This window comes from Prunus persica, chromosome G1 (genome assembly GCF_000346465.2).
Source record: "Prunus persica cultivar Lovell chromosome G1, Prunus_persica_NCBIv2, whole genome shotgun sequence".
NCBI lineage: Eukaryota > Viridiplantae > Streptophyta > Magnoliopsida > Rosales > Rosaceae > Prunus > Prunus persica.
This window is the reverse complement of record NC_034009.1, coordinates 47328911-47353837: the sequence shown is the minus strand read 5'-3', so window position 1 is coordinate 47353837 and position 24927 is coordinate 47328911. Positions and strand designations below refer to the sequence as shown.

Sequence of the window (24927 nt, the reverse complement as noted above, 5' to 3'; positions counted from 1 at the left end):
CCATTCATGTTTCTCTTACTAAGAAACAATAAACAAATAATTCCATTCCATTCATGCTTACACGTTGTGGTATGGTTTGGTAAACCAAATATCAGGTGTAGTGCTTGCAACCAAATTAGGTTATGAAAAGGCAGGACCGCTTAGGGCAAAACTTAAAAATGAGGCCCCAAAAAGACTCATTATAGTAAAAATAAAGAAAAAGTTCAAAATAAAGCCCAAAAAGCATTAGTTTCACACATAAAATGTCTTTTTTGTTAACATCCTTATTGGATTGAAAGTGTATAGGAGGCCTCATTTTTTTGGGGGCCTTGTGGCGTCGCCCAATCCCCACACATCATGTGGGTCGAGCCTGTGAAAAGGAATATCATTCAAATATTCATTGAGTGTAGAGGTACTCACCTAATCTTCTAGGATATAGCCCGGTTTTTGTATTTGTTCATCTCTACACGCCTTTGATTAAAATAGAAAAAATAAAACTCGAGTGCAAGGTAGCAGACACATTATATTGGCCAACTAACCTAACTTATGTATGTGTTTACTTTGCCTCCTTTTTTTTATTTTTCTTTTTATGTGTATTATTATGCTGTCAAAATTTGATTAACAAATTCAGCCTGCATGAGGTTATTGGTAATTGAAGTCAAACTGAATGCCAATTTCCAAATACATTCTTCACCATAAGATATAATGAAATGACTTATTTATGTACACGCCCTCTGTGCTTTCAAACTTGTCTCAGATTATCACCTGAGCTTTGAAACGTCTCAAAATACCCCCCACACTTTTAAAAACAGTCTCACGTTACCCATTCCATTAATATTATAGACATTCCGTTTCATGCTTTTGGGCTCCACTTTGTTTCAATCCTTAACATTGGAGAATAAGGGTTTTTTCAGCTTCAGAAAAGAGGAAAGGGAGTATTTGGGTGAGAAGGGAAAATTTGGATGGGAAACCAAAACAAGATGAGAGCAAAGAGAAAGAGGATGACTTTGTAGAAGTTGAATATAAGATGTGGGAGAGCTGCAAGATTGAAAAAAAGGAATTCTCGTCAGAGAGGGAACAAGAGCAGGAATCCTTTGAAGAGGAAGTGGACTCAAAGGTTGGGGGTGGTGAGGAGGGGTTGGATCAGATTAATGGAGTTACTTCAACCGAAAGCATTGATGATGGCAGAATCTCTCCATCAAAGCAGCAGCAGCAACAGAAGAAGAAGAAGCCTTTACTCCGCAAGTTTGGAAGTCTACTCAAGAAGAAGAGCACAAGCAACCAGAAGTAGAGAGACCAGTTTTGCCCGAGTTGTGCCCAACTAGCAGGCATGCAGGTAGGCAGAGGTTTACTGGATATTGTTTTGCACCTAAATGTGTTTGATTTTCTATTTTTTGGAACTCTGACAATTAGAACATCTGTATAAATATTAGGAGAGCTTTTGAACTCATTTCCAAATGGTAAAAACATCACTTTTGAAATTCTTGCATTGGTGTTTAAGGCCTTGAACCTATCTTCTTTAGTTTTTGATATTTACTTTTTGGTAAACCAATGAATTTTTTATGCAGTTTCTTATATTTATTAGTATTGTGTTTCCATCACAGTTTCATGGCATTTCCATTTCAGTTCTTTTTATCTCATTGTATCTTCGAGTCAACGAATTTCTTGTTTGACATGTCGTAGCTTCATGTATGCTTCCATTCCATGTAAAAACACTGTAAATCTCAGTTTCTTGTTTTACAAGCCCGAAACATGCATTCATCCCCTCTTGACGATTATCTTAAAACTCTGCTCTTTTTCCTTTTCCCTCATTCCTGGAAAGTTAAAAAAGAAAGTACGGCTTACATGACATTCATATTTGAAGAACATGTCTCCGTCATACTTGAATATCTCCCCTGAGGAGAGAAATATATAAAATGTTTGATGAAACCTGCTGGAAAGAAGCTTCTTCTCCCCCAGGGGCTGTGTGTGCAAGCGTGTGGTTGCCACGTCTCGGGCCTTAGTTACCTTAACATGTGTAAAACGTGGCAGTTGCTGCTGTCTATGTTTTTTCGGCTGCTGCTTGGCCATAATTGTGGCTGGGTTTGACTCACTCGGTTAAGGTTCAAGATTGCTAACCGAGGTCTGAGATGTTTCTTTCGCTTTTCTTCTTTCATAAACAAAAACAGTCTCTCAAAACATATATATACGTTTTAGGAAATTCAAAAAAACAAATCCTTTGTAATATATATTAAGGAAAATCCATGTTCAAATCCAAAAATAGATCCTTGAATCATTCTTTTATTATCATTTTGTTTTCTGAAGCTGAAAAAACCTTTATTCTTCAATGTTAGGGATTAAAACGTAATGGGGCCCAAAGCATGTAACGGAATGTCTATAATATTGACGGAATGAGTAACGCGAGACTGTTTTTAAAAGTGTGGAGGGTATTTTGAGACGTTTCAAAGCCCAGGTGATAATCTGAGATAAGTTTGAAAGCACAGGGGGCATGTACATAAATAAGCCTAATGAAATTGGTGATTTAAAGCTGTCTAACTCTGGCAAAAAAAGTATTAAAGATGACTAACCTTCATTGAGATGGCATGAGTATATATATATATATATATATAATTTTTCTATGCGGACGTTCAGATTTTCCTCTTTATTTACGATGACATATGTACGATAATAACGTGCGAACGTCCGAATGAGTGAATAACTATAAATATACCAAAAACTTTTATTTTCTTTCAAAACTATTAATAAATGACGACATGGTAGGCAATGGCATACCAAGCTGAATTGGTTGAAAATTTGTCCCAAAAGAAAAAAAAAATGATTGAAAATTGTAATCAAAATGTCATACACCTTACTATCATAATTTCTCCAGTTACCTAGTACTCAATATTTTTATTTTGTGACAAGTAAGAACAATTAGGCGACCAGGACTTTCCACCTTATATCTATCTCCTTCTCACCCTCTCATTACTTTTTATCCCACCTCTCTGCCTCTCTATCCTTTTTCTATTGCGGGATGAGATGACTTCCTTTTTGAGGTATTTAGTTATATAACTATTTTTAGTATTAGTGATATAGATAAATTCTACATCATTTAATCTTTATAAACAAACTTAAAAAAGGACAATTGGCCTTGTTAAATTTAATTTTGATTATTAAATTACTTTGATGCCTTGTTGAGTGTTTTTGGTTTTTTTATGAGATTTTGGAGTTTGGCTTGTTTTAAGAAATCGATGATAATTTTATAATTTATATCAAGTTTGAAGCCTCTTTGTTATATTTTAAATAAGTTTTAGGTGTATTTTTAAAGTCTATTTCATATAGATTTTTTTTAAAATAATTTAGACCTTTATATTGGGCATAACAGTGAAACTCCGTTTTTTATTGGGTCTGCAAAAATGAGATTCATAAAACTCCAAAGGCAAGCCCAAGAAGCCCAAAACAGACTTGAGAAGCAAAACAGAAAATCAAAGTGACGCCTTCAGCTACAGCTGGATTGCTCAGACAACAAATGAACAGTCAGGGAAAGAAAACTTTATCGGGGCTTGGCTGAGTGAGTTTGAAATAAGAAGCGAAGTCACAGCGACTATCGGGGCTGAAGAAGGAGAAGCTCAATACAACTCTACACAAAATACAAATTTCGCAGCACAGATTCTGATTGCTGCATTGATTCCTTTCTCTCTGCCAAGGTCGCTTTTAACCGCCTTTTGCTTTTTTTGTTGCTTTTTTGGTCCTTTCAATTGAAACTGATTTTGGAGGATATCTGGGTTTGTGGTTTTCTTTGCATTGTTTTGTGCCATTCGGAGATGGCTTTGATGTGATTTTGGGTTCGTTGTTGTCTCGATATACTGGATATTTTCATTATAGGTTTCGTTCTTTCCAATAAATTTAACTACTTTAACAATTCTATTTTGGGTTTGCATTGCAAGCACATATGAAAATTGGATATGTTGTTCTGCATGAATGCTGTCATTTTCTCAAATGGTGATTGCCATTCCGTAAAAAAATATTCTGAAAGATACTCCTTCCCCTAATGCCCATCAATTTCTCAGCTTTCTTTTCTGGTCTGTTTGCTTTTTCTTTGACTCTCTCTCTCTCTCTCTCTCTCTCTCTACTGAAGTTGATTATTTTATGGAAGTTCAATTATTATTATTTTCCTTTTCCTTTCTCTAACAACAAATGTTTATACACAGAATATGAAATTGAAGAAAAGTTGAGCATTTGATGAAAGTTTGATTTTATTTCTTTTTTCTTTTTCTTTCTTTATGAGTATGAAATGAAAGTTCTGTTGATGATGGTTTAAGTGCTTCTTTTCTTATTAGCAATAGTCTGAATGATTGTTTAAAACTAAATTCTTTAGCTCAAATATGTTGGTCTTTGGCCGCATATATTGTTTTAGATGCTTTCACAATTGGTCTTAACTACTATGTTGCTAACTCTTGTCGATGCTGTAGCTTCTGCGATTTTATTCGTCATGTTTAGCTTGACATTTCCGAATTTGGTTTTCCTTGTTTTTTTTATTCACATTGCTATTGAATGTCACTACATGCTTTACTTTTACTTTCATCAATTTGTAACTTAAGTTACAATTATTGAACCTGATATGTATGTATCGCAATATCAGTAAGAATTATATTTTTATAATGTAACAAATAAATAAAAAACCTCCCAGATGTGCAGCCTCCCGGACTTGAGAGGAGCGTGTGTGGAGAGGCTAGTGTGAAGTCATACTAAAAACATCATCAGAATCAGCACTATCACTCATGATTTCTTTATTTTTGTTTTATTTCTTTTGCTATATTAAGCTCATTTTTGTTAGTTTTTGTTTTTTCATGCTAACTTGGCCTATCCAGGAAGATTTTTTTTCTCCTATAATGTACTCATATACTGGGTTGAATCAGTAATTGATACTTTTTCTCATTTTTACAATATCAGATATGCAGCCCTTAGAATTGCATTAAGCAGAAGAATGACAGTATGATGTCTGAAGACGCTGGAGTAATGTTAGTAGTTTATGATGATCCATCAGATCAACGATCTTTGTCTTTGGATGAGACCAGCAGCACTGAGGAATCGCCTGATGAGACCAGGCTTTCATTAGAGACCATAAATGATGTAATTCCATATATAGGACAAAGATTTTCTACTCATGATGCGGCTTATGAATACTATAGTGAATTTGCAAAGCAATGCGGATTCTCAATCCGGAGGCACCGCACAGAAGGCAAAGATGGGGTAGGAAAGGGACTTACTAGACGCTACTTTGTCTGTCATCGTGCTGGCAACACCCCAATTAAAACCTCCCATGAGAGGAAGCCCCAAAGGAATAGAAAGTCCTCCCGGTGTGGATGTCAAGCATACATGCGGATAAGCAAGACAACAGAATTAGGAGCACCAGAATGGCGTGTCACGGGCTTTGCAAACCACCATAATCATGAACTCTTAGAAGCAAACCAAGTTCGTTTTCTTCCTGCATACAGAACTATATCTGAGTCTGATAAGAGCCGGATACTTATGTTTGCCAAGACAGGAATTTCTGTGCAGCAAATGATGAGGCTCATGGAGCTTGAGAAATGTGTGCAACCAGGATATTTACCATTCACTGAAAAGGATGTGAGGAATTTACTCCAGACATTTAGGAAATTAGATCCGGAAGACGAGAGCATAGACTTGTTGAGAATGTGCAGAAATATCAAGGAGAAAGATCCTAACTTCAAATTTGAGTACACACTTGACTCAGACCACAGATTAGAGAATATTGCCTGGTCGTATGCATCATCAGTCCAGTCATATGAGATATTTGGTGATGCAGTGGTGTTTGATACTACTCATCGCTTAACTGCATTCGATATGCCACTCGGGATATGGGTTGGAATAAATAATTATGGCATGCCTTGCTTCTTTGGCTGTGTGCTTCTGCGAGAGGAAAGTTTAAGGTCGTTTTCATGGGCATTGAAGGTAATAGAGTGACTCTAATATACTTATTATCATTCTTCTTCAATCAATCTATCACATCACTCTTATATTGCACAGATGGATACCTTAAGTTTAACTTGGTCTAACCAATTAATTATGATTCTCTTGTGTGACTTAACCAAAAGCCAGTGGAGCATGTGAGACTGTAAACTTAGATTCTGAATTGAATAGATGGCATCAATGGGATGGGAGGTGAGAGAACTTTAAGGTGACGCCTTAAGGATTGTCCAGTCAGGTTTTGGCCATGCATAAGAGATGTTGATTTGGTAATTGTGGTTCAAACTTCAAACATGGGACTGTATTTTTTTTTTTTCTCTTTAAAAAGAATGATTTTTTGGCAGTTTGTAGTACAAATTTTGGAGTGCTAGGAAGCATGTTTTTATCAGATTTATGGCAGTCAATTCATATGTAGTTGGGAACTTTTCTTACTCCTTAGTAACTGCAGATGATCACACCCTCATATGTGTTCAGTGCCTCTATCAGTCTTTTCCAGATAGCCAGTTTGAACTAGAAACATATATGGATTGGAATCTTCTTATACTCTTGATGAATATCTGGCTTATGCAACGTGTATTTTTTCATAAACTACTTCATCACTCCCAAATTTACTGTGGTTTTCTGTTTTGTATGGAAGGCATTCCTGAGCTTCATGTATGGGAAGGCACCACAGACAATATTAACTGACCAAAATATGTTTCTGAAAGAAGCAATAGGCATGGAAATGCCAACAACTAAACATGCACTTTGCATATGGATGATAGTGGCAAAGTTTCCGTCCTGGTTCAATGCTGTTTTGGGTGAACGTTACAATGAGTGGAAAAGTGAGTTTTATCGCATTTACAATTTGGAGTCCATAGAGGATTTTGAACTAGGATGGAGGGACTTGGTAAATTCTTTTGGGCTTCACTCTAACAGGCACATAGTCAACTTGTATGGCCTCCGCTCGCTATGGGCACTACCATTCTTGAGAAGCCATTTCTTTGCAGGAATGACTACAATGGGACAGTCTAAATCGATTAATGCATTCATCCAACGATTTTTGAGTGCACAGACCCGGCTTGCACATTTCGTCGAACAAGTATGGTATCCTCTCTTTCAATTTGCAATAAAATTAGAATAGATTAATCGGAATAATTTTATATATATTTTTATATACCCTTTACTCTTGTTTGGTCAAAAGTATTTGGTGAAGTCTTACTATGATCCATTTTAATGTGTCTTGGTTGGTTAAATCTAAAGGTAACTTAGAGATGATATTACCACATGAGGATTAATATTTCAATATCAGTTATGCTTTGTATTCAAGCTCTTTTCAATTCTATCTTGCCTAGTCCACTTGATATGCGGAGTTTGAATACTCTCCGCTGCTGGACTCATATATATATAGTCATGTCACCCAGGATTTTGTAGCACATCAGAACATGGAAAGTTTTGTGTTTTTTCATGTGTGACACACCAAAGCATGCATAATATAAAAAAACAACTGTAACAACTAAGAAGTGTTGAGCTACTATTTTATGCTGCTTGTGGTCAATGTTTTATCTACCTTTGAGCTACCATATTATGCTGCTTGCGGTCAATGTTTCGTTAACCAAGCAAGTTGACGATCGTTAACCTGTTATCTGTATTATAAAATTGCAAAGTTACGGAGCCACCATTTTTTTTTTTTGGTGAAGAGGAGGTCCCAAGTTCAAATCCTCACTCGCATACATTACCTCTAATCTTGTCTTAGGTTCGGCAAATTTATACTATTTAAGTTCTCTTTTTTGTTTGATGGAAAAGATTTTCTGTCCCCTGTTATAATATTTACTTTGGTTGCATGAACAGGTTGCTGTTGCTGTGGATTTTAAAGATCAAGCTGGAGAACAACAAACAATGCAACAGAATCTCCAAAATATATCCCTGAAAACAGGAGCACCCATGGAATCCCATGCTGCCTCAATCTTTACTCCTTATGCTTTCTCTAAGCTTCAAGAACAACTTGTTTTGGCTGCCCACTATGCATCTTTTGAGATGGAAGATGGTTTTCTTGTGCGACACCACACAAAAGCTGAGGGAGGTCGGAAAGTGTATTGGGTTCCACGGGAAGGCATTATAAGTTGCAGTTGCCATCACTTTGAGTTCTCTGGAATTCTCTGTCGTCATGCACTTCGAGTTCTCTCCACAGGAAATTGTTTTCAAATCCCTGAGAGATATCTTCCTGTCCGTTGGCGCCGTATCAGCATTCCTTCTGCAAAACTCCTTCAGAGTGCTCCAAATGATCATGCAGAAAGAATACAGTTATTACAGAATATAGTATCAACTCTTGTAACAGAATCTGCCAAGTCGAGGGAGAGGCTAGATATAGCAACCGAGCAAGTCTCCATTCTCTTATCTCGTATACGAGAGCAGCCTGTTTCAGTGCAAAGTACAAGAGAGATTTCATCAATGCATAGGAATATTTGATTCATAACAGTTAGCTTAGTCAGAATTCTCATAGAAGATGAAACTTGTCAAGATTTGCTAAAGAATGTAAGTCAGGCAGGCTAGGAAGCTAGAATCGGCATCAGGGTTTTGAGAGCTGGCATGTGGGATGAAGTTTGTTACTTGATCATTTTGTAGTTCTTATGGTACATGCCATCGTGGTTCTACAAGGCAATTGGTTTTGTTGGACATCATTTCATATGCCTTACTTATGACAGACGACTTTCAGTGGGGATGTGTACAAAGAATATAAAGAAATGAAATGTCCATATGTCTCTCCTTTTGTTTTTTGTATAAAACAAATTTCATCTTGCTGCAATTAGGATACCAGAAAGAATGATTAAGTTTCTTGAAGCAAGTGGCTTTCTCCTTGTGTCCCCAAAATTCGTCTACCCACAACCCAAAATGACGTTTTTCCTTTTTGAGACATTTCAAATCAACTCAGCAAAACTCGGAATTACTATAAAAACTAAAAATGAAAATGGAAATATGACAACCTGGAATTCATGCCATATAACTCATCTAACAAATTGGGGTTTGGAAGCAGCAGCTAACCTATGAGTAAGATTTTGTTTTGATGCCTTAAGTTAGATTGAACTGCCAAGTAAACTCTCTTTTGATACAAGCGATATTAGAGGAGCTGAAGTCAAATCTAAGACATCAGGTGCAGGGTAAATGCTCGTAAGCACTTGAGTTATAACTTACAAGCCCCTTACGTCAAATAAGCTCTCTTAATAAATAAAAATAAAAAAATAAAAAAATACTGTCAATTAAGCTCTTAAAGCAAATAACTCTAGGCCGAGTAACTCTACATTCGGCCCAAAAACTCACAGTTGGGCACAAAAACTTGGTGGTTGGTAGCCCATCATCAGCTGCTGCCGGTGCCGGTGCTGCTGCGGAGGAGGTGCATTAACATTGTTGGACACATTTGGAACTGATCCATTTCTTCAATTACCCGAAGCAAACCTCTCACCCAATAACTTAAAGGTATGTTTCTATTATCTGTCCTATCTCTGCTTATAATTATCATCCAAATTGAAAACCTATTTCCCCAATATCCCCAAAATTTCATGCTTGATTTGATAATTCTATTTCTGTATATCGAAAATGTTTGTTGGGTTGGGTACTGTTTCCTTTTGTACGAACACAATGTCAAAATAAATATATATAAAAAAATATTTAAAAAAGGGTTGGTGTAGTTTTTTGCAGGGTGCTAGAGACGTTGAATCAATTGGGCGTTGAAGATGCATCCTCCATTAACGCTACACAAGCACCCCATGTGTGCAGAAGTGAGTTCTCTATCCCTTTTACTACTTTCTTCATCTTTTTTTTATTTTTTTATTCTGTTTTATTGATTATTTCTCTCTTTATTATTGCATTCATACGTCCCATTGAGTACCATTTTTCACCTAATGGGGTTTGGATTGGAAATTGGATCATCTCCATTTGTGTAGTTGAAGAATCATGAATCACTGTCTAAATTGCTTCATAGTCTCATACAATATGTGTATATGTATACCATGAATCGCTGTATATGTATACCATGAATCGCTGTCCAATTGTGAAAACTGAACAGTTGTGTTTTGTGCTAACGCTTGGGGAGTCATCAAATGGGGCAATTGGGGTTGCTTGAACCCCCCAAATCTTGCACTTTCACCTTGACAATAACCTAATCTTCGCATCAAAGTGCTTGGTAAATCATGTGGTTTAACTCATACAGGCTAGCCAGAGTTCAAGCCATATATAGTGTGTGGTTTCAAATAGCAAAAAGCGGAAAGATTTGTGTAACCTAAATAATTCATTTATCTACAAATACCTGTAGACAAATAGGCAAGAGTGTATTGTTACAGGAGTTATGCAGCTAGTTTTGAGTAGTTGGATACAGTTAGGAGTTAGAACTTAAATGGGATTGAAGGAAGGAGGTTTTGACCACACAATCTCTTTTTAATCTACAGAAGAGAAGTCATATAAATGGCTGTCTTGGCATGTTGCTTTACCGTGATAAAAACTTCGATAGAGAATACCGTTAAGACTCTTACCTTGTGAGCTATTATTTGTGTTGTGATTGTTTGATAATTTCTGGTGTTAGAAGTGTCAATTTAGCAATTCAAGTTACATTTAGCAGCAAGTTGATAGATATATCCTCTAATTTTATTTATGTTTCTTCTGTGTCTAGATCATCGAGGATTTTCAGAAGTGTCATGTAGATCATCCTATTGGCAAATTCTTTGGTGAATGTACAGATCTCAAAATAAAGCTTGACCGTTGTTTTCGGCAGGAAGTAAGTCTTAGTTATTTGGGTCTTTTTGCTTTCTGTTTTTTTGAAAATATATATTCTTATAGAATCTTAAGGATTACTTTCAACAGAAAGCTGTGAAGAGGAAGGTAAACTTTGAAGAGAGTAAGAAACTGAAGGAAAGGCTACAAGCTTCGAGGAAAGAAACTGCTGGGATAAGCACTGAGAATCCTGTGCAAGCTTAATGGAAAGCTGAGGCATTCTTTTATGGATGAAGAAAGGCCTAATATCAGAACTGACAATATTTAATACAGATGGAATATAATGCCCTATCTTGCTACCACAGATTAGTGACCAGATGGGATACAAGTCGATGCCATATTGCCGATAGCGTTGTCCTCTATTTGCTTTCATTTCGTTGAACTTCAGTTACATTAGTTTCTTTGGTTGCAGGAATTAGTACTAAGACAACAGATGTGCAAGAGGATGTTTCGAGAAAAAAAATATAAAATAAAAAATTTGAAGAATGTTTTTCCAAGAGAGATGGCTCCAACATTTGATTCATTTTCAATATAAATTTCAGTGGAACTGCGGTTTATAATTATATGTCAAATACAATGAGTAGCTTCTTAAAATTCATTTCTGGTCTTCTTGAGATATGCCAAGGAAGTCTCTCGGGTTGCTTGCTCCAATTGCAACCCCAGTATTAAATATTGATGTTAGCGCCGATGTGGAGAGTATGAAAAGATAGAAATATTGATTTCAACAGAGATTATATGTACGCCTTATAGCCTCTAATGCTTCAATGTCTTTGATTACTGTAAACTTATTTCTAACTGAAATTCACTAGAGGTTCCATCATTATTTTGGAATTTTTTTTTTTAAATTTGAAAAAAGCTTTACCCGTATATCTTCAAGGGGATTGATGAAGAAATTTGGGTATACTGAATTAGCGCACAAGGCCTTTTCTTCCAAACAACAAATATGGCCTTCGATCAAGAAATGTGGTAGCTGCCTGCATGCAATAAAATATACATACACCCAAAATGATATTTGTACAAGAACTTGATTTATTAGATATTCTCTAATAAATATTTTATGTTAATGATTGGTTACATACTTCTAATCTTGGCCGTTTAATTGCATTCACTAAATGTATTGGTAGTCTCTTAGATGCAATTCAACGGCCTAGATTAGAAGTATGTAACCAATCATTAACTTAAATACTTATTGGAGAATGTCTCTTGATTAGATACCTTAACCTTGACCATGAAATCAAAATATACCACCCAACTTTTGGCTTCCTATGAGGTACTTACATTGCGTCCCTACCATTACCATGTATGCTAAAACATACCTACAATTTAGTTTTCAAAATAAGTTCCCTCCTATTTCTTCAGAAGATTTCTGTCGACGGCGCCTTTCAATTTGGGCACATTATCTACGTCTTTGTTCACCACTAAGTACTACATCTACGTACCAGGAAAGTTTTGGCGAATAGCATCAGTAAGAAAGATTGCCTCTTCTTTGGTTTGACCCTCCCTCCAAACCTTGAATTTCAATTCACGATCACTAGAGTCATTCCACTGCTTTAGCAATGACATTTTAAAGGGGCCCCTTGTGTCACCAAGAGGACTCACACAATGCCATAAAGCAGAATATGGGTCTTCAAACGCAGGTGCTACAATTTCACCCCTTACATCTTCATCATCATCGCTTAACTCAATAAACTCAGCTTCGGATGTGCTTTGATTTTTCACTTTGTGTTGAACATCTTCTGGTGCACTTGGCCTTTCACCAACGATACCTGAACTAAAATGGTGTGGCTTTTGTTGGCTGACATCAGGTTGGCCTTTAGAAGCAAAATCAAGAGATTTTTGTTCGAGTGCTTTAGGAAACAACACTTTAGAAGACTTTTTTTCCACATGAACATATTGGCGGTGCCTTCCATGATGAATACCACCTTGGACTTCTGGAGACAGAATATGAAACTCTGGTCAGCTTTTCAGAAACAAATCTAGCAGAATTGTTTCTCTTCTGTTTTAAAGTAGAATCATTGAAAGGGCGTCACCACTAACAAATCAACAACACAAAACGGCACATAATTCACTGCACGAAAGAGAGAAAAAAAAAAACCTTACTCAAAGGCAAGGCATTCTAAACGAGGTTCGTATCATCAGATTGCATAGGCCCAGAGCTCTGATCCAACGGTGAATATAACTCAGATCAATGTAGTCCCCCAATGGCACATGTAGAGGATGTGAATGCACCAAGATAACCAAGTCTTTGTTAAATTGCCTTAAAGTCCGGCTTTGATGTATCCCTAATACCTCTATGTTGGACAGTGCATTTAGAAGGATGCATAGAACCAAGCATTGTGTTTAAGATGCTTTATATACTAAAGTTTTTGTGCTCATGCCTCGTAGGCTTCTCTGTGTGATATCAATCAATATTATAACATGACAAAAGTAGAACATGAGAACAAATAAGTTGTAAGCGCCGCAGGCCGTACTGGTCTAAATCTTGGTTATCTGGGCACATCATGAGCACAACACGATTATTACAGGGTCAACATGAAGCAAGAATGGGCCTAAATCAAATGGGTTGGACTGGCACGGCACTGCCCATTTCACACCTCTAACTAATACAGTGCATCCATTTTAAGACTTATCTAGAGATTTACCTAAAGCTCTCTTAGACAATAAATATTTTCTTGGGTAACCAAATAGTCTATTACTTCAATGTATGTCCTAAATGTAGGCGGGAAGCGAGTGAAATTTCATTAGAGGAAAAGAAAAAAATTCTTTGCAAGTAACCTTATTCAATCAAACATTTGACTCAGTCACGTTGATTGAGTGATTCCCAGGTTAAACATGCTACTGATATCACACCCCTTTGAACCAATTTCATTCATCCCTACAACCCGTCCTAAACCAAAAACCATTTAGTGAGTTGGCAAGCGGGCCAAGCAAAGCACCTGGCGCCTAGCTTCAGATAAAAGACAAGCAAGTCTCTTGTCACTCTTCCTTGCGATGCCTTCCTGAAGGTGAGGCTCCAAGGGGAGTTTACTTGCTCAATGGTAGGGAGAGGGGTGAGGCTTCTGTCAAAGTCACGGCAGTCAGACACTCCTTTTAGAGTATTGTTGTTTGATCTAGACTCTCTTTATTACACTAGATTTTGGGAAAAGATCCTAAGATTGCTACTCTTTACTTCTATGAGTGTATCAGGCTTCCAATTTATATAAAATACCTTCCTATCAGGTTTATAATCACAGTTGAAACCGTCTTTCCAGTTTGCAATTCAATTTATATTTATATTGATTTCGCATAGAGGAAACCATAGGATATAAGTGCTTCGCTTTGTACATTATGTTTTCTTTTGAGAGAACATTATGTTTTAATATTAGTATGTACTGAGGTGAGGCCTTCTTTAATAGGTTTATCAAAGCATCAGGACTTATCATGGCTTTTAATTTTAGTGAAACCTGAAAGATTCACCGAGTATCGTATGTCCATGAGTATCTTTGTTGATGACAGGACTTGAGAGAACATTAGTTTTTTTTCAAAACTTATATCACGAGTATCTTTGTTGATGATAGTTCTCTTCTGTTTTAGAAAAAAAAAAAAAATTACTGCCCCCACAAAGAGCCAGTTGTTCACATGACATGTTACCAAGTGAAGTGACCAGAAAGCATCAAAGGAGTAAGCACTATATGAAGGAAAAAAAGACTGGCGTAACAAAAACAGAATCTAGGAGGAAGTACAGTGGAAAAATGAATTCAGTTGTGTTGGCATAAATTTCATATTCATCAACCACCTCACTCCAAAGAAAGAGTAGAATTTCATAACGTCTAGAATTGCAAGATACTAAAAATGTTGTGAGAGGTACATCTAATACTAGTCACTCTCAGAATTCAATAGTCAAATGATTGAACTTATCATGATCTAGAAACATTAAGCATGCAAGCATGCCCAGATTCTCATTGATAAATGGAACCAAATAAGAACTTGAGGAAACGATATTGAATTTATAGTCAAGAATGAGAGCGTCACAAACCTGCTGGATCTGTTCTGCCATTTGGATAGCACAAGGTTCCATTGGCTAAATCAGTGCTGGGAGTTTGAGAGGGCCCTTTGATGGCTGAAAAAGGTGAGCCATCATTTTCTTGTTTATCCTGGCTAGAAGAGTTCTCAAGAGCAGATCCAAATTTTGATATATCTGCAATTAGTTTCGGAAACTCATTTAATTACCGCAATTGTTCTTATGGTGTTTCAAGCAGCAGCTTCTTAACAATGCTGAATCAATAAATTAGAATTAGAAGCTTAGCAAACCTGCTGGATCTATTCCGCCCTTTGGATAGTACAATGTTCCATTGGCTAAACCAGAGCTGAGAATTTGAGAAGACCCTCTGAGTGCTTCAGGCAAGCCATCATGTTCTCGTTTATCATGGCTCGGAGAATTCTCAGGAGTAGGTTCAAAATTTTCTCGTTTATCAGAGCTGGGAGTTTGAGAAGATCCTCTGAGTGCTTCAGGCAAGCCATCATGTTGTCGTTTATCATGGCTCGGAGAATTCTCAAGAGTAGGTTCAAAATTTTCTATATCTGTGATTACTTCCGGAACCTCATTTAACAACCGTGATTGTTCTGATGGCATTTCAAGAAGCAGCTTCTTATCCATGTACTGAGCAAGCGTATGTAGGTCAAGGGTCACAGTTTTCTCATCTACATAAAATAGTACCTACTACCTAGGCATAAGGGGAATGCCAAATTTAAGTTTCATCTTGCAAACAATCCAAATAGGTTTAGTAATATAGACAATCTGATGAAGACCCAACCTGGAAATGTGCTAGAAACTGCAGTAGGACTACCCAAAGGGTGGAATTGATACCCTTTAAGAACATATTTCTGAAAATAATATGATCGACAAAAACCCAAGACTAAGTTACATTTAGCTCCATCTCGACTTAATATAATACCTAATAACAAGAAGCATACTTACTACTTCCCATTTGAAGGACATGCATTCAGAAGGTCACATAAGAAACTTACCGACTGAAAGAAAGTACAAAGACCTAAATATCCCCGGTCAAAGGGTCACATAAGAAACTTAATAACTGACACAAAGTACCAAACGAAATATTAAATTGCATAAATGTAACAAACCCAAGGAAGTTATCAGAACTGTCCAGAATTTTGCGGTCAACTGGCTGCTTCACAATTTGAACTTCTCCCTAAATCTACGGCTTTCCACAATTATACATGTGTACAAGATATGTTATTATTCCAAAATCTTTACTATGTTGATAGCATTAGTAAAAGGATATTCTCTCCTCCATCCTTTTTCATTTGCCTTGTCAATGCGCTTCTGCAACAGGGACAGCTCTCTTCCAATCCACTGAGATGTTTATGACCAGATAATGCAAAGATGAACAGCAAAATCAACCGCCAAGCAAGAATAAGAAAATCCACAGATACCAGAAAGACAAGCAAATAAGGGAGGGTATGAAAATCTAATAGAAAGAACAGATCATTGCACAATGCCTTATATTGCATTTGAACTTAAAGATCTGTTCGATAAATCATTGGCATTGTAAGCATTCATGGTCAAGTAGTTATTTTCTAAATACTAGTTTATATTAAAAATGAGTTCTAAGTAAAGCTCTGGTGACTCTGAGAACAATATAAATCAAATTGAAATACAGAACAAAACATAATTTTATAATTTATCTCTATGATATATACAAGGGAATACTCAGTATGTAGTCCCAATCACTCCATAATGGCGCAGGAGAAATTTTAAACAATGTGGCAATCTGTTGGTGGGATTTCCCTACAAAGCCAAACGAGGGTACATGGTTTCATAAAGCCTGTTTGGCCGAATTAGAAATTTCCAAAGATGGTTTTTCATTTTCGGCACTATTTCTGCTCTCTAGAGTTAAGAATTGCTTCTAAATGCAGGGACCAAACAGACTTTTTTAATTTTTGGCTTTAAAGTCTAAAATTTTCATTTACCATTAAATAGACTTTTTATATTTTTTTTTTAACAGTTCAATCAAATCATAACTTACTGTCCAAATCTTTCTTAAGCATGCCCCATACCCATTTGCTAGACACCTGAAGTCACACTTCAAGCTATTGGGAATCTTGAATGAATTATCACAGCATAGAAAACAGACATTCTTTTTAGGAGTTAAATCAAGAAAACATACGTGCTTCATTATATCCTCGTGCAGACGTCTAGCCTTCAGTTCAAGCTCTGCCTATCAACGAGAAAGTTCTGGTTAACAGGTTGGAATATATAGAAATACTAGCTGCAAACCCGGGTATTTCAGAAGAACTTACAACAGTGGGCCTTCTAAGTAGGCCATCTTTCACTCTCTGATGCAAATCTTCACATTCTTCCTGTGGAAAACAATTACGAAACATAAATATGCAGTAACTGTAGTTGATTTGCACTCTGTTCTTAGGTGTAGAGGTAAATCCTCTCTACCACTGGAACTATGATTTGTTTTTGAAATTAAAGAACAATCTCTATGGGTAATAGGGAACAACAATTAAGCACAAGACTCAAAGTTCCCTTAATGACCATGAATTACTAAAAAGTATATCTGACAAACCTTAAGGTACCTTACAGTGCTCAACTCTGGACAAGCTCAGCTCTAACCTAGAAACCTGGCCTATATCTTTAATTTTCTAAATAGTGAAAAAACTTAACTGACAAAAATTTCATTCTAATTACCTTATTTTCTAAATAATAAAACCACCATAGTTAACTTTGACTACTTATTTGAAATTTTTTATCATTCAACAATCATACAGTCACAATTATATTACCTGACAGAAGTCATCATCTGACAGCTTGCCGATAGGTACATCTTTTGACATATTGGAAAACTGCAAGAAAACTTCTGTATTCATAACACCAGTCCTCGAAGTTTTCTTTATGCCTGTCAAGATGACAATATAATACAAAGCGTAAGGGTGATCATCCGAGGACAAAACTAACAGGATTATAGTTTTAGCATTTATGAATTAGGAGGCTCTGCATTTGAAGGCTAAATATTGAGGTGATCATATAACTAGTGTTGAAAATATAAACATCTCACATCGAATATCCTACGCCTTGCATCTCATAATAAAAAGCCTAGCAGTCTCTTCATCCAGACCAATTGATTTTGCGTTGGATGCTCTAACTTCATCATGGTATAAGAATGAGCAATCAGTTCATTCACATTTCGGGAACAATTTGTCCACATGTGCTTCACATCACCTATTATAGTTGATCCATATGTTTGACGTAAGCAGGCCCACATGGGTATTCTAAGCATTGCATCTAAAAAATATAAAAACCTAAGCCCTCCATCCATTGGCAATTGGTTTTGGGTTGGATACTCTAATTATCACAACTCATAACATCCAATCACTATGAGACAGCTTGAAGTTACACATCAAAAGGAGATAAATTTTCTTATTAAGTAATACAAATTTTGAGCCTAAATAGATAGAACTCATAAAAGCCTAACTCAGTATTATTACCTGTTATTTCATCTATCTGACAGTCCACTGTAACAAATAAATGTGAACTATATGAAATCAGAAATCATTTCGATCAAGTCTGGAAATAAGAGAACCTAAACCTTTGAAGACACCTAAGTCAAATCTAGAACAAACTTCATGGAAATAATTTAAAATTCCATCCCTTTCTCATAGTGCTGCATTTGGATAATGAGAGCATATAGTTAAATTGTGCACATGGAATTTGAAATAAAAATATATTTCAATTTATATTGGATAAAGGAACGACACACAAGTTTTCAGCTCGAACAATATCACTTCCTACAAGATATTATTAATCATTGGTTCTAGTAATTTCAAATTCAGAAAGCTGCATATTATTTCACCATTCCAAAATCATTTCAATAAAATGTATCTAACAATTTTATGGTTCTTTAAACCAATTTAAACAAACATTCCTCAAATATATTTGGCTTAAAAAAGTCTTTCCATGAGCTACTTTCTGTCCAAAAAAAAGAAAGAGCCTCAACTAGATAAAACAAGGTGGTACTGCCACCAGATAATTGATGAGCCCCCTCAATAACAAATCAGCCAAAATAGAACAGTTGAAATGCTAAAAACTAGAAAGAATGCTGTTTGATACTTCAAAGAAAACCAAATGCTAATTGCCTAATGAAACAAAACGTATACATAGACTCATGTTTTTCTTTTGACAAAGTCTTAATACTTAGTTTTCATTGATAACCACAAGCCATATCTATTGGAAAAGTTTTCATTCAAACCTGCAAACCATATCTGTTGGAAAACTCAACTCCACACCCTTAATAAATTCAAAACAAGTTCAATCTATAAGTATGATCATCTTACAGGTTGCTTTATCACTTTACAGATTCTGCTCAATTAGCACAAAAAGAGATGTTTGTGTTGAGAATATAAACCCCACATCGGAAACGTGAAGCATAGGACCCTAGTTCATAAAATCTAGGGCCTCTCCACCCATTCCCAATTTGTTTTGGGTTGGATGTCCTAATTCTTTCAGTGTATCAGTGCAGACAATCCACATGTTAGGCCCCACATGCTCCCAAACCCAATGTAAGTTATCATGAGGGACACACTGATTGTGGTACAATCAGAACTGTAAAAGCTTGAGCTGTTATGAAATGAGGCCAAAAATATATATTAAGCTAACACCCCATCATGCATGTGCAACATCAACAATGCACTTTTGAGATCAATAAACAAGTGGGAAACATGGATTGTTGGTTTGGAACCTAAAGACCTTATGCAACCAAAACTCTGATACAAGTTTGACAACCACCTTACTCCAAAATCTTGAACTGTAGGAAATGGGCTAACGGTTCATATCAAGTTAACACGCTGAATTAAATATTTACGATATTATAATTTGTCTAATATCTGACAATAGCAGACGTTGCAATCTCTGTTAAAAATATATCCCCAGCTAACAAACACGACAAACAGACAGATGGTATTCCCCCCAGCTAACACCAAGACAAAATCCCTTTAAAAAAATATAATGGATCTTACTTTCACGAATGGCTGAAAACAATTTCCAGCAAGTGGAGTTGAGTTCTAATATCCAACAAAAAAAAAAAAAAAAAAAAAAAAAGGCGAACAATAATTACCATTAAATATTAGTAGCCATTGCTAAGAAATATACCTTTTACTTGCAAGAGCTGGTGAGAATTTTTTTGTGAATAATCATTTGGGTCAAATTTGACTCTCACGAAACTTCCTACTACTTTCTCATCAAAAGTCTCAGGTTGCTTTAACAATTTCTCCACCAAGCTCCTTTTGAGGTACAGAAGCTTGATGTTTTCAGCAATTACAGAAGCAAAACAGCTTTTACGCACATTTGGAACTACTTTTTTCTTTTGAGGTTGTCCATCTGAGATCAACTTGTTCTGTCTTTTACAGGTCACCATAAAATTCTGATCTTTGTCTTCGGAACTAGACCCAGTCTCATCATCCTCGGTTAACTCCAGATTGTCACAAAAATGAGCAGTCAGAAGGTTATATATCCTATTTACACTCGTTGATTTCTTTCCTAAAAGAGACTGTAGCATTGCATCAAAAATTACTTTCTTCCTTTTCTGTGGGTCAAAAAGGTTGTTTTCTTTACAGTAGTTTGTAACTACAGTGGTAACTTCATTCTGCGATAACTCTTTGCTTGTGTCCTTACCAATGGAAGTGAGGAAACTCAAGAGAGATTTTGACCCCCATCCTATAAACTCTATTTTCTTTGCTTTTACTTTTCTTTTCATTGCACTCAGCTTTCCCTTGGACCTCTTCTTTTTGCTAACTGGCATGTATTCTTCTTTACCTTTCAAGTCATCGTAATCACTTTCTTCATCAGATTCAGAAAAACTTTCTTCTGTTTTACGAATTTCATTTGACTCAAAGTCACACCTGTAGTTCTTACCACTCTTCAATAAGTTTTTTGCATAGTGAACATGTTCTGCAGATAAGCCTTGCTTCTCTTTTATTATTTGCCAATATTCCTGGAATAGGAACTCTAACGTATTTCTTTCCTTGAAGTCTACTTTTCCCTGAAAATCAAAAGAGCATATTCTGAGGTGACAAGAGAACAAAGCAGTTGTTTTATATTATCAAACCATAGAATACCTGCTGCACTTCCCAAAACAAACCAAAAGGGCAGGAAAAAAATAAATAAATAAAAAGGAAGGAATAAAAAGGAGGGAAAACACATTATAAGAAATAAATTCATTCATTAGCCCAGAAAAGTAACCAGGTCACAGGTCACTAATTGAACCATAGGGTCATCCCGAGTCATATGGTTGACAATTTGACATCACAAATAAAAAAATTTAATTTATTCACATAGATACATTACCAAAAAAGAAAATATCCATTTAATTGTACATCAAAGAAATAACAGTACAACTTCAAGTGAAAAAGGATAAAGAATTTAAAATAAAAAACCAATTATTATTTCAAAGTTTCTCTTATGGACTTTACGTTCTCAATAGATTTCAAATTGTATATCATTAATCCAAACCATCTATTTATTAGGTCTTCCACCAAAGATCATCCCTGCGGAAAAAAATCATTCAAATCCAAAACCGTTTAACTACTCAATTAAATGGTTGTCATTTTAGTGTTTTCTTGAAGCACCATGTTCGTCTTATTTTGTTGGTAATAACTACATGTTTTAATGGTTTTCAATTTGTCTAATTCTTTTGCAACAATGATCCATGAATGAAGAGTTGAAAAATAGACAGTTCGGATCATTGAAATACAATGCACGGTGGACCTGATAAGGTGGTCTCAATTAAGGTAAGGTTATTTGCGGAATCCTTCAAAAGAAGGGGACTCTATGTATGCATATTGTGTATTATGTATGCGGAAGCGATAAATGAAATTAAGAGACACCTTTTCTTAAAATTAATCAGAAACAAGCATACCCCATCAGAATCAACATCCAACTTTTCTTCTATCAGTATTGCAAGCTTCAAGCAATGACTGCAAAATCCTTCACCCCCTTTAACAAGGGCAAATTCAGCATCCCAGAGACAGATTCCACATACACCTTTCGGGCAGCAAAAGCAATGAAACTTCGCAGTTTTATGGCATATGAAGCAAGAATGCCAGTCTGAAATGTTGAAAAAAGGAAAACAAATTAAAATTAAAATTGGAAGACATCTTTGAGGTGAATAATTAAGACATGTCTAGTTGGGTTTCACGCACATCATAAGATAGTTTTTGAGAATGCATGTATAGTATAGCATATTGAATGCAGTAAATCTTGCCATATTTTATTGACAATGACAAGATGTAAAGCTGAATCATCACCACAGAATAAATTTAGAGCTTACTGCAAGTCCAGCGATCCTTGCTCTTCAAAAATGAGTCATCTTTTCCAACACATTGAGGATGATAAACTTTAAGACAATCCCTGAGAAATACAGATAGACACTTCAACTAAATGACCAAAAGTGAAATTAAGAGAGGAGATGGGGGGAGTTCTTCCTTTCAGAATCTCATCCTTGACTTACTGCAATTTTTTTTTTATAATCTTACAGCTGGTTAGATGATGAATATCAAGGCACATAATGTTAAGTATCTTAATGAGAAACATATCATGCTCTAAGTCGTAGATAAAACTTGAGCAGTCAGTACAAAACATACCAGCTACTTGCATGCTAAAAACCACTGTTATTCTAACCATTGAATTTTCATCCACTGGCATAGAACATGATATGTGTCTTAATGTTATGTGCCTGAAATTCACACTAGTGAGATGCCCCTTTGATGATTCAAATGAGAACAAGTCCTATAATACATTTCAAACAATGAGTAACTATCCTTGTCTACCTTTCTTCTCATTCAGGTTTTTGGGGCCCTAGATCCTCAAAATACCCAACTAGTTCTTAATAAACACACTGTAATTCGGTTAAATTTACCATGTAACAAAATGTAATCAATGAGAATCACATTCTTAGTTAAATCGATTTTTGGATTGTCCATATTCTGTTTAGGGCTTAGGGTATAGTCTCTAGAATTTAGAGGTGAAAGCTGAAAATCCTAAAAACCCTAAATTATAAACCCCAAAAACTAACAAATAAGCCGAACAGAATAAAAAAAGCAGGAACCTCTTTTGGTACTTATGGCTAATTTTCTGGGAAAAAATGTGGTATAATTCACAGGGACATCTCAAAATACTAGCAAATGAACACGGTCATATAACATGTAGCCATTTATTATCAACAAAAACCATTATTACCTACTAGAATTTCAATTTTCAATAAGATCTCAGAACTCACTTGTAGTCGCAAACCCTGACATCTCCTCCATCTTTGCAAGCAAAGCAATAATCTTCACAAATTTCTTCCTTCCTTCTTTTGTTCTTCCTCGGCATATTGTTCAACCCTCTTTCCTGTTAATTGATCTCCAACCTCAAAATTCCAATTCAACCACAACCCCAGTTCTTGTATCCCAACAGCTTCCCCTAAACCTGCCAAATAAAAACAAGTTAAAAAAAGATTCCATTTGCTATCCTCCACAGCACCGAAGAAAGAAAAGAACAAAACAAAAACAAAGAAAAGCCTTATTTTAGAAGAAACTTTAAAAACCCAAATGACAACGAGAATATTGTGAACCACATTGCAGTAGTGTAGTTCTAAAGGCTACTCAATGAGCTTCTTCTTTCTTCTGTGAAAGTTCCTCTCTCTATTCAACATTTCATGTATTTAAGTTCCTTTTATCAAATGACCGGATCCTTATATAAAGAAAATATAAGAGACCCATTTTGTTAAAAAGCAAAGAGCATACCTGAAGCTGAAGGGCAGTGAAGAAGAAATACACTGCAGCAATGGCGCTTTTTGTAGAAGCCACTTGAGAGAAAAGAAGGAACATGACACTAGAAAAACTTAGTTGGAACGGGTATATCACTATTTTGCTATTCTGACCAATAATACTATGCCACGTGGAAGTATTGTCACGGTATCAAAACGTTATTGGTTGGGAATAGCAAAATAATGTTATTCGAAGTCTTTCTGCTTGAACCAGAGCCCTCTGCAGCTTTGGCGCTTTCTGATGAGTAGCGTTTTGCTCGACTGAGTGATTGTTAACAACAAATATAAAAGCATGCCGTTTGGGTCGACTGTGGAACGAAACGAATACTCGGAAATTTTGCCTCGCACATTTGGGTAGAAAGGCCGTGGGCCAAATGGGCAGCAATAAGAAGGTAAGTACTTTTATGAGATGTTTTATGGTGAGGGTGTCATATATGAATAATAAATGTGGATATTCATATTATTATTAGTTACATGATTCATCTTAATAATAACTTCGCTTAAGTTTATTGAAAGGCCAAAAGTCACTTTTGATCCCTGTAGTTTTAATTTGGTCATTTTTGCCATTGTAATTTCAAGATTGTAGCAATTTAAGGACAATTAAAGAATTCCGTCATTTTTATTCGCTATCAAGGGTATTTATGTCTAACTTTTAGCCTTAATGAAATGATCATGTGACTAATATAAAGGACCATATGAAAAGTCCATATATGGTACCCTCACTATAACATTTCGTGTACTTTTATATCATTTCTTTTGAAGTGATATAGAGCAATATGTGGACTTTTTTCTCCTTTTTTTATTTTCGTGATTTTAAATTGTTGTTTAATCAATTATTTGTGTTTGAATCTCCCTTTCATGATACTATTTGCATAGAAAAAAAAGTTATCGATACACTATTTTTTTAGACAATAATACTATTTGGACCATATTTATTGACCACTTTAGTGATTATCTCTCTAATAGAGGTGGACTATCATTAATGTATGTAAAACCCACATGTATTAGAGAGGTAGTCAATAATATGATTGTGGTATAACTAACATCACCAATTTTTCATAGAATATACCCACTATGATTTTACGCTAGGACGTGATCCCCATTCTGCTGCTCCCTGCCAAAAAGAGATCGGTCCCCCTAGGACTTTCGATCGGTTGGCGCTGCTGCAGCATGCTGTTTCCTCATCCTCCGCATCTGGTTTTGCGAGCCAACATCAACAAACCTTTCTTTTGACTTCACGGTACTCTTCTCAAGAACAAATATAAAGAGCACATGCATGTGGCTCTAAGAAAGAATGGTAACTATTCTAAGGTAGAAAAATTCAATTAACAAGTGTGTGTTTTTTGTTTTTTTTATACAAACGATATTGGAAAAGAGGGATTTTTTACACACTGTCAAGGTGCCATGAAAGTTCGAACCTAAAACT

At 35.9% G+C, this 24927-nt stretch overlaps 3 protein-coding genes across 8 annotated transcripts; 2 read left to right on the top strand and 1 right to left on the bottom strand.

The window, feature by feature from the left end:
* LOC18789236 (protein FAR1-RELATED SEQUENCE 11) lies at positions 3427-8759 on the top strand. The gene is made up of 4 exons (XM_007225097.2): positions 3427-3665; positions 4912-5934; positions 6587-7030; positions 7780-8759. The coding sequence occupies exons 2-4, from the start codon at positions 4954-4956 to the stop codon at positions 8395-8397; spliced, it is 2043 nt and encodes a 680-aa protein (XP_007225159.2). The 5' UTR covers positions 3427-3665; positions 4912-4953; the 3' UTR covers positions 8398-8759.
* On the top strand, positions 9084-11308 carry LOC18791562 (COX assembly mitochondrial protein 2 homolog). Of its 2 annotated transcripts, none has more exons than XM_020554367.1 (4): positions 9084-9402; positions 9625-9704; positions 10592-10696; positions 10783-11308. In XM_020554367.1, the coding sequence occupies exons 2-4, from the start codon at positions 9660-9662 to the stop codon at positions 10894-10896; spliced, it is 264 nt and encodes an 87-aa protein (XP_020409956.1). In that variant the 5' UTR covers positions 9084-9402; positions 9625-9659; the 3' UTR covers positions 10897-11308. The 2 variants fall into 2 exon arrangements, with proteins under 2 accessions (XP_020409956.1, XP_007223839.1); XM_007223777.2 differs by having other exon boundaries at positions 9092-9402; positions 9615-9704.
* On the bottom strand, positions 11642-23731 carry LOC18793869 (uncharacterized protein At5g08430). 5 transcript variants are annotated; one of them, XM_020554358.1, is made up of 12 exons: positions 23479-23731; positions 22971-23161; positions 22023-22102; positions 21612-21799; positions 19847-20735; positions 17485-17597; positions 16993-17052; positions 16860-16910; positions 15975-16045; positions 14983-15341; positions 14708-14869; positions 11642-12623 (listed from the first exon to the last, which is right to left on the bottom strand). In XM_020554358.1, exons 2-12 carry the CDS (start codon positions 23063-23065, stop codon positions 12124-12126), a joined length of 2568 nt encoding a protein of 855 aa, XP_020409947.1. In that variant the 5' UTR covers positions 23066-23161; positions 23479-23731; the 3' UTR covers positions 11642-12123. The 5 variants fall into 5 exon arrangements, with proteins under 5 accessions (XP_020409947.1, XP_020409950.1, XP_020409949.1 ...); XM_020554361.1 differs by lacking the exon at positions 23479-23731 and having other exon boundaries at positions 14983-15084; positions 15196-15341; positions 22971-23411; XM_020554360.1 differs by lacking the exon at positions 23479-23731 and adding an exon at positions 23310-23401.

Excerpts from the sequence above, each read along its gene's own strand:
- LOC18791562 (XM_020554367.1), top strand. The coding sequence starts at position 9,660 with ATGCATCCTCCATTAACGCTACACAAGCACCCCATGTGTGCAGAA. Across the intron at positions 9,705-10,591 it reads AGCACCCCATGTGTGCAGAA|ATCATCGAGGATTTTCAGAA; the intron begins GTGAGTTCTCTA and ends TTCTGTGTCTAG. Across the intron at positions 10,697-10,782 it reads ACCGTTGTTTTCGGCAGGAA|AAAGCTGTGAAGAGGAAGGT; the intron begins GTAAGTCTTAGT and ends TACTTTCAACAG.
- LOC18789236 (XM_007225097.2), top strand. The coding sequence starts at position 4,954 with ATGATGTCTGAAGACGCTGGAGTAATGTTAGTAGTTTATGATGATCCA. Across the intron at positions 5,935-6,586 it reads CGTTTTCATGGGCATTGAAG|GCATTCCTGAGCTTCATGTA; the intron begins GTAATAGAGTGA and ends TTTGTATGGAAG. Across the intron at positions 7,031-7,779 it reads TTGCACATTTCGTCGAACAA|GTTGCTGTTGCTGTGGATTT; the intron begins GTATGGTATCCT and ends TTGCATGAACAG.
- LOC18793869 (XM_020554358.1), bottom strand. The coding sequence starts at position 23,065 with ATGCCGAGGAAGAACAAAAGAAGGAAGGAAGAAATTTGTGAAGATTAT. Across the intron at positions 16,911-16,992 it reads TACTTAGAAGGCCCACTGTT|GCAGAGCTTGAACTGAAGGC; the intron begins GTAAGTTCTTCT and ends TCTCGTTGATAG. Across the intron at positions 14,870-14,982 it reads GGGCGGAATAGATCCAGCAG|ATATATCAAAATTTGGATCT; the intron begins GTTTGCTAAGCT and ends AACTAATTGCAG.